This window comes from Odocoileus virginianus, chromosome 34 (genome assembly GCF_023699985.2).
Source record: "Odocoileus virginianus isolate 20LAN1187 ecotype Illinois chromosome 34, Ovbor_1.2, whole genome shotgun sequence".
NCBI classification, from domain to species: domain Eukaryota; kingdom Metazoa; phylum Chordata; class Mammalia; order Artiodactyla; family Cervidae; genus Odocoileus; species Odocoileus virginianus.
In genome coordinates, this window is record NC_069707.1 from 27,139,589 (window position 1) to 27,148,904 (window position 9,316).

The window sequence follows — 9,316 nt, forward strand, 5'->3', positions numbered from 1 at the left end:
TTAAGTCAAATATGACAGGAGTCATACCTGTGATGTGTAAAGGGCACGTTTAAATTTGTGATGGAAACACTGTCTTTAAGTAGAGGGGATAAGAACTGTCAACAGTTAGCAGACAATTCACATGTGAGTTACTAACTACTAGTGGTTAAGCACAAATGAAGCTTGCAGTATGCTATTTTACACCTACTAGAGAAGGAAAAATAAACCTGAATATCCATTAGTCCCTTGTAATAAAAGTAGTGTATGCTGGCAAAAAAAGAAATTTTAGCCCTGAGGAGTTGATAAATATGCAGTGGGTATACAAAGTAGCAGCATCCTAAGCATGCCACACTAAAAAATTAATCCTTAAAGAGACAGTTTCATAAATAAAAAGATATATAAAAATATTAACTTCAGCATGTTCTGTAAATGGTAAAAATTCGAACACCTTAACACTTAGTATTAGATAAATGATTTCATCATCAGTATAAAATTATTGATCCTTTGAAAATTAGACTATAAAGACAAATGGCGAAACATTACATAGAATAAGTAATTGGACTTTTATAACATATGTAATGTGCGTGCTTGTCGAAGGTAGCACACAGAAAGCAACATGTTGGTGAGATAGTGACTTTCTAAAAACTTGTTTTTAATCTTAATGGTGTTTCCATTAAAAAGAAAGAAAAGGCAATTATCAGACTCTATTCCACTGTTATCCTAAATATGCCAATGAGTGATACATTTAGTTACCCTCTACCCCTTTTAGACCTTTTTTTTTTTTTTTGAGGATAAGTACTTAACTTTAATAATTTATTATTTTTAATCACTGATTTCTCTTCCCTTAGCTGTCTGTGGTGAAAAATGCCTCTTCAGAGGCAAAATTTGATTCAAAAGTTATATCACCCATCACCTACCAGCCAATTACCGTAGAAAATGAGCAGCTGTCCCCAGGGACCATTTCAAGCGTGCACACTGAGGACGATCCCGGAAAAGTGGACCACGGAGACCTTTCTAGTGAAGTGGAAGTGGTGACCATTGAGGAAAATATTTCTGACTTGGTCCCATGTAGTCCCCTGACCCCAGAGAGAGAGGATTCTATCCACGCAACCAGCAGCCAGTCTGAGCCCTGCAGCATCACTCTGAATGCGTATCACTCCAGAAACGGCTCTGATAGTGGCCTGGTGGTGTCGGACAACTGCTCCAGCTCAGAATTTCCCCCAAGTAATAAAACTGAAGTAAAGACTGAAGGACAAGACTTCATAACTCTGAGAAACACCACCACCTCCTTTGGTTATGATAAACCACATGTGTTAGTGGACCTGCTTGTGGATGAAGGTGGTAAAGAGTCCTTGATTGGTTATAGACCTACAGCAGACTCCAGAGAGTTTTCATGAGATCAACCAAGGTCACAAACCGGGAAGGATCTGCTTTTCCTGAGAAGTGCTTCCACTTATATTCCGTGAACAGATCCATGATTTCAGAAATTGCGTCGTCTTGATAGAAATCAGATGGAGTGTCATGGTTTAGATAAAAGTGTAAAGAGCCTGTTTGGACTTGTCACTTTTGGTCTGAAAACTGCAGTCTCTTTAAAAAAGAAAAAGGCATTGTCACATGTGAACCTTTGCGTCTACATGTTAATAGTAAACATAACCCTGCTTCCTATAGGTGTTAACTCCAGGGTCCTTTCTAACCACTTTAGGAGATGATAAGAATTGTTTTCCTTTTTGTGTCTCAGCATGGTATTTGTTTTTGGAAGTCTATGTATATACTTTCAGGAGAAAAATGCACTTAAAATTGCATTGAAATCAGTAGTATTAAATAGAATGTATAAGTAAAAACATGTATGTATATTTTTATGAAATGTTATAGGGATTTTTTTAATAACTTTTTAAATAACTTTAAAATTCATTTTTGTTTTCATTTATTCTGGGATGTGTTTTATTCATTTGCTTGTTTCTATCCATTAATATTATAGAATCATTTTCTAATTATTCATATCTTTAAAACCATCCTAAAAATACCCTAATCTTTAAAAATGGTCCTTGTGTATCTATATCTTAATATTTAGCAGTCAGTGTGCAGAACACGCACAAGGAAAACCAAAAGTTTATATTACACAGAAGTTTGGGAAATTGCTAAGAGGGTAGGAATTTTAGGACTCAAATTAATTAACTCACCCCCAAAAATGTTAAATGCACATTACATGAGTAAGTTAACAAGCCATGGAAAAAGCATATTTCTTCTTACCTGAAAGTGCAAATTAGGTTGTGAAGGGCTCCCTGCCTCACCCAACTCAGGCCTCTACTCATGAGTCACCTGCTCAGGCAAACCCTCCCCACCTCCACTGGCGACAGCACCTTGCTGCCAAGCTGTCACCCTGCCCCCTGCTGATCCTTGCCTGAGAAAGCAAGTCATGTGTCTGCCTCCACATGTAGATGCTAGGATGTCAGCTCTCTTGAGAGGAAGAATTTTCTAATCCCCTGTAATATTTCCAGAATTTAGTGTTGTAGCCACGTGTTCTGGGAAACAAACTCACTCAGAAGGACAATGCAGTTAGTGAAGTGCAGCTTATTACACCGGCAGGCCCAAGGCACTGTCTCCTCTTAGCCAAGGACCCCAACCAGCATTTGTGAAAATCTGTTATACCCCATGTGTACATGTCTGAACCCACCACCCCAAATTCCTTGAGAGTTACATAAACTAAGGAAGGGTAAATAAAATCCCAATAACCCCATCACTCATGTGCCATGTGCTCAGTTAAACAATTAGCCGATAATCAATAAGCCCAAGGTTACACTCCAATAGGTACAGAAAAATTTATGGCCTGTCTGGAGGAAGGGGTGATTAGTATATGTGTTCTCTTAGGCTATGAGTAACCTGGATACGAACTTCAAGATTCCCCTGTCCGGAGGGAGACTTACCCTTCTATTGTCATTTCCATAGACACTAAACCCAGAGTTCAGAGTCCACTGGAGAGGTGGCCAAGCATGATCAGCATGAACAGGCCTGAGATGGAGCCCAGGCCCTATGAATTCCTTCTTCTTTAGGACAGTGCCTGCAAGTGTTGCTGAACACAGCAAGTGTTCAGTAAATACTTGTTGATGAAATGAGTTGTCTACACAATCACTTCTATTTGGCTTATGATTATGTCCGTGTCAGTTTTACTCCTTTTGCAGCAAAACGTGTGTGTGTGTATAGAGAGAAGTGGTCTGCTTTTGTGATTCCAGAAAAATCTGAAAACTTTTGTAAAATCACAAATTCTTGCAAGCAAGAACTGAGTCAAAATCTGGAATAAACGTGGGATTAAAGTCATGATAAGCTAGACACGTTACAAAACTAACTTCTTTCTTCATATAATTTTATTTATTTTTGGCTGTGCTGCATCTTTGCTGCTGTACTCGGGCTTTATCTAGTTGAGGTGAGCAGGGGCTACTCTTTATTGCAGTGCTGCTCATTGCTATGGCTTCTCTTGTGGAGCCTGGGCTCTAGGCGTGCAGGTCTCAGTATTTGTGGCATACAGGCACAGGAGTTGCCGCACTCGAGCTCTAGAGCTTGGGCTCAATAGTTGTGGTGCATCAACTTTGTTGCTGCATAGCAAGTGGGATCTTCCCAGACCAGGGATTGAACCCATGTACCCTGCGTTAGCAGTCAGATTCTTATCCACTGCGCCACCAGGGAAGTCTCATACTTTTTAAGAGAACCAATTTCCATGTTTCATAACAGGGAACCAAACTTGGTGAACTGATTTTACCTCAACAATTCCACCTGTGTTGTGCCATCTATAGAACTGTTCCTTTCCATCATTCCCAGTGTCTTGCAGGGCTATGTGGAACAAGATATGCCTCCCTCTCTAGATCTGTAGGGATCCTTTGTTTCACCCAGCGGGAATCCCCCTTGATTCCTGCCTGAATGTTTGGAAAAGTGCAACAGCTATCTCAACTCCCCCAGCCTGCAGGAAGGACTGACATTTATCAAGTCTCTGCTCTAAGCAGATGTCTGGCAAATTTCTTACTGATCCCCAAGTGACCTGATGAGGAAAGTATTCTACGTTTCTTCCAAGTAAAGAAACTGGGGCACATGTAAGTTGCTGAAAGTTGTTAGGTAAGCTAGAAATCACGGAGGTGTATCTTGGGAACACAGCACAGTAGGCACTCAGAAGCCAATAGAACCTGAAGGACAGCAGCACTGGGACCTATGCGGCTGGGAGTGCTGGTGGGTTGCAGCCCAGAGGTGAAGGGGTCAGCCAAGTCCTGCAATGTGGAAGCCAGGAGCCCAGCCTGACCCTGGGCAGGAACCTCTGCGGGAGCCTCTTGAGCTGAGGAAAGGACAAGTTGTCAGGGAAAGGCAGATCACCTCTGCAGTATGAGAAGGGACCCCGACTTTGGGGAATATAGGACACTTAAAAAGTCCAGAGACCCCAGAAATCAAAAATTAGTGCTCTGGGTTTTTCTGGACATTTGGTGGAAGGGGATAAAAAATAGCATCCTCCAGGCCTTTGAGCAGCTGGTTGGGGACTACACTGGTGAATGAAGCTCAGAGAAACTCATTTTGAGAGACTCAAACTCAAGTATCACTTGTCTCCAAAGTCCAGGATTTTTCTGTTGTGGTCTGATGTCTCTAGCTTCCTATTATTAAAAAACAAAGGGGTAGGGGTAACACTAAACCTTCCACTTGTCTTTGAATATGTGTTATTCTTTGACAACTGGCACCTACCCCCAGAAACAGCCTTTGATGAAGCTGGAAATATACTGGCATAAGTTACTTACAGTGGTTACTCACAATGCTATCATAAAATAGTACATGAAGTCATTATTTTAAAATGGGAGAGGTCCTTTGCTTACTCTGAGGTTCATGAGGATTTTAAAATTTTGTTAAGAAACTCAATGTCCTTCTTGTTGGATTGTCTGGCCATGTTTTATCTTTGTTCATGAATAATAAATTAAGACTGATCTGTTTCTCTGCTCTTCAACTCCTCCCAGAAAGCAAAGCAATAAGAAAGGGGGTTTCCAAGTTGCAAATGTTTGCCAAAATCAGCTCCTTTTCTTCCCTGGGAATCATGAAAAAGCAACAATGCGAATTCAAAAAGTTTCCCCACTTGGAAAGTTTATTTTTAATTCTCTTTAAAAACTCTTGGATCAGAAAAAGTAATCCAAGTTACAGAATTGTTAAAAATAAAGGGGAAAAAAATCACATTTCAGAAGCAAAGGGAGAGCCTGCGGGATACATTCCAGAATAAATTCCTAGTGTAAATATTTGTATTGCTGTCAAATAAAGAACAAAGCAAATGAAATAAACATCTGACACACAGAATTTTTCTTAAAAAGAACAAGTTATATAGAAAAAAAAAAGAACTTTGAAAGGTAAAAGGGGAGATATGAATGAGACATGAAATTTTCAAAAAGCTGAATATATATAACGAATCACAAAGTCTGGTTCCTTGAAAAGTGGTAAAGATAAATAACTAGCTTACTTAACTAAAAATAAGAAAACAAGGGAGAAAATATCACTACTCAGAATAGGAAATTATAAAAAGGAAACTGCAGAAACAGGGGAAATTGTATACGTCATAAGGGAATAATTGGCTCAACTCTCTGCAAATACATTTAAAAGCATGAATGAAGTAGAGACTGACTGTTCTAAAGAAATACAATTTGTAGAAACTAAACCTCGGAGACATAGAAAATCTAAACAGACTAATGATCATGCGAGAATTATAATAAGAAAATTGCCAAAGAAATGCTACCCGCAAGATCCCCCACGTTCCATCCAGGAAAGCACCCAGATGATTTCTCAGGGAAATCTCTCCAACCCTCAAGAAGCAAATAGTTCTCAGGTCATGTAGATTGATCTGTCCAGCTGCATAGCCGTATAACATGGTGAAGGTCATTGTCTCCTCTATGTGTCTGACTGAACCACAGTGACCCCAGGCATCAGAGAATCTCAGCCCTCTCCCACCAAGACTCCAACACTCAGACCATAAAAAGCAAAGAGTTAGTCGCTCAGTCGTGTCTGACTGCAACCCCGTGGACTGTAGCCCATCAGGCTTCTCTGTCCATGGGATTTCTTCAGGCAAGAATACTGGAGTGGGTTGCCATGCCCTTCTCCAGGGGAACTTCCCCACCCAGGGATTGAATCCAGGTCTCCTGCATTGAAGGTAGATTATTGTCTAAGCCATCAGGAAAGCCCCCCAAAACAAAGAAACATCTTCTTATTCCTTTAACTTCAGTCTTGCAAATTCATGAAAACTGCTATATCACTTCCTTTCACTGATTCACTAGATATGTATTCTGTGTTTACTCTATGCCAGGCATCCTTCCCAAGGGAAGCAGCAAATAAAACATACAATTTTCCTGACCTCATGGAGTTTATATTCTAGTGGAGGAGACAGACAGCAAGAATACGATAACACAGCTCATTAAATGAAAGTGTGATGGAGAAAAATGAAGCAGATGAAGTGCTGCCATGGTGAGTGGTCACAGAGGGATTCACTGATAAGGTAATATCTAAGTTAAGATATGAAGGAGGTGAGGGAGTGAGCCTAGACATCTCAGGAAGAGCATTCAGGCAGAAGGGACAGCTAGTAAAAATAAGCCCTAGTGGAGGATGTGCCTGATGTATTTGACAAACAGCAAAAAAGGCCACCAGGGCCAGAGCGCTTGGGGTTAGGAGGAGAGTTATAGCAGATGAATTCAGAATCTAGCAGGGCCAGATTACACAGAGCTTCAGAGATGACCATCAAAATTTTGATTTTTATTCTGAGAGGCATGGGAAGACATGGGAGGATTCTGAGCAATGGCTCTGATCTGACATTTCAGAGAAACAATCTGCCTGATGCAGAGGACAGTGACAGAGGCAGGGAGAATGGCAAGGAGACAGTCAGCCTCAACCTGGGCAGGAGATGATGGCGGCAGAGACCTATGTGGTTGGATCAAGGGGGTGATCTGACTATGCCAAAAATCCTTTCAGAGTTGCAACAAGGTAAAGGCATATGCTAGTGCTTGAGTATCATGATTGATGACACCCAATAGAGTTTTTGAGGTCAGTGAAAGAACTTGGTCAAGAACAATCGAAGCAAAATCAGTAGCATCTTTTATCCAAACAATATGAGTGAAGAGCAGAAAATGAAGCCCTAAGTCCTATGAATGGAGACTGAGAATAATGTGTTAGTGTACAAAGTTCAAAAATAAAATTAAACTTGATCAAATTGGTCATGGTGCTTATTGCCTGTATTTGAACAATACAGTTCCTTTTTTACTGAGTTCAAGTCCATAAACTATTTTAAAATGCATGCCAGCTATTTCCAGAATGCAGAAGTACTTAAAGGTCATGGTTATTACTCAGCGGAGTTATCGAGGGCCCATTGGATAAGAAAGAACAGTTTCCCAGTTAAGGGTGCTAAAGGCATGTGGTTCTCTGTAGGTTGAGAAGAGTGAGTGTTCGAGATGTAATTCATGATAGAAGTTTAAAAGATATCCTGCTGCTTACCAAGTCATAGAATGAGGGAAAGGACATGAAGCAGAAACCCAATCCATCCGACCCCCTTGGGTAAACCCACTGAAATGGTGCAGAATGGCAGTTTTTAAACACCTTTCTGAAGATAATAAGAAACATATAGCCGTTCGTTACCAGGAAGCACTGGAGATGATGACCCTGGCTCCCTGCGGACTGACTGCTGGCTTGTTCAGTACCGCATGGCTAGTCGGGTGCCTGGCACACAGCATACCCAGGAAAGATTTGTTTGAGTGAATAAACAAAGGAATAAATGGCTGAATCTTCTTTGACATCATTCAATCCCTTTATGGAATCAACATTACAAGAAGAAAGCAACTTCCGATTTTTATAAGCCTCAGACCCTGAGGGTAGGCAGACCTGGCTTCACTGCTCATGTGATACTGCATGCTATCACCTGGTCAGCTTCTCTTGCCTCTCAGCATCTGTTTCCTCATCTGCAAAATCAGGATAATAATGCCAAACTCCTGGGCTTATTGTGAGGATTAGCTAAAGTAATGTTCAAAGAGGATCCAACATACTGCCTCAGAGTTGTTAGATACTATTATTGTCACTAAAATGGCATTACAATTACTATAAGAAATTTTACAGAGATGACATCTTGTAGATAAACTTAAAATTTTTTTCTTTTGTTACAAATTATTTCAAACATATATGAAAGTACAGAGTATAATGAACTGCCTTGTACCCAGTACCCAGTTTCAATAGTTATCAGCTCATTGCTGGTCATCCCCCTTCCCCAACCGCTTGAATTATTTGAAGCAAATCCCAGACATTATGTCATGTCATCTGTGACACTTCAATACGTATTTCTAAAATAATAACTAAAATCCCATATCACTCTTAAAAATAATGAATAAAGATTCCTTAATTTGATGAATTGTTGGTCGGCTGGAAGACACAGGTGAAAAGAGAATCAGGTCTGTCCAAGGCAGGGCTTTAGGCAATTTCTCTCCAGATCCAACACGGTAGAGGCATCCACGGTCACTGTCAAGGTGGTCTCTTCCTGCTAAGGGGCCGGTGGCTGGGAGTTGGGGATTTGGGAGGGGAGGGAATAAGTTTGAAGCCAGCATTTCATGCCTGAAGCCAAGTAAAGCAGGGGTCTCCCATTGTCTGTAAGTTTCTTACTTCCCAAAGCAAATCTCATTTGATTTGAAATAATTCTGTACAAATTCCTCTGCTTTCAAATTGGTGGGATTTTAATTGTATCTTTTCATTAACTTGAGGCATAGTTGGCAGTGTCGGCTTTTATGCAGAGTGTGATTTCAGACAATCAGACAGCTCATCTAAGGGTGACAAGATGAGCTCCATTTCTGAAATTTAATGTAGCTCAGACACTCACACATATTTGAGAGAATTTGGTTCTTAGTGTATTCTCTGCTCTCCTCCAACCTTCTCCCCCACATTTTCCCCTTATTTGTTCCTACAAAAAGTCACTCCAGTGGAAACCCCAATTTCCTTCTCTGCTTCTCCACTTATTAAACCTTGAATTAATTTCTTTTTTTGTCTTAACTGGAAGTTGGAGCAATTTGGTTGCTCTAAAACATGAGTTATCGGCATTAAAGATAGTGAGCATCAATGGTTCAAACCTAAATGACTATTCCCCACTTGAAACCAAGGTGAATAAGAAGTCTAGCGTTCAGTGGTTAATCATGACCTAGGAAATGAAAGATGATGCTGAAAACGCTGAGGGACAAAGATCCCTCAGAAAGTATTCATACAAAGGGCACCTGAGGTAGGCTGCTCTTTCTTCTTTGAAAGCCTAAGTCAACTTAGAAGCAGTGGAAACTTCACCTGGAGGAGATAAGGAGTTTGGATTCAGAAG

At 40.5% G+C, this 9,316-nt stretch overlaps 1 protein-coding gene across 3 annotated transcripts in view; it reads left to right on the forward strand.

The window, feature by feature from the left end:
* The window catches only part of IFNGR1 (interferon gamma receptor 1), a 26,859-nt gene extending 21,922 nt beyond the window's left edge, over positions 1-4,937 (forward strand). For all 3 annotated transcript variants that reach the window (XM_020882055.2, XM_020882056.2, XM_070461564.1), the window contains one exon: positions 828-4,937. In XM_020882055.2, the coding sequence (XP_020737714.2) occupies positions 828-1,376 (549 nt within the window). In that variant the 3' untranslated portion in view covers positions 1,377-4,937. The remainder of the gene's footprint in view (positions 1-827) is intronic.
* The last annotated feature ends 4,379 nt before the right edge of the window (positions 4,938-9,316 follow it).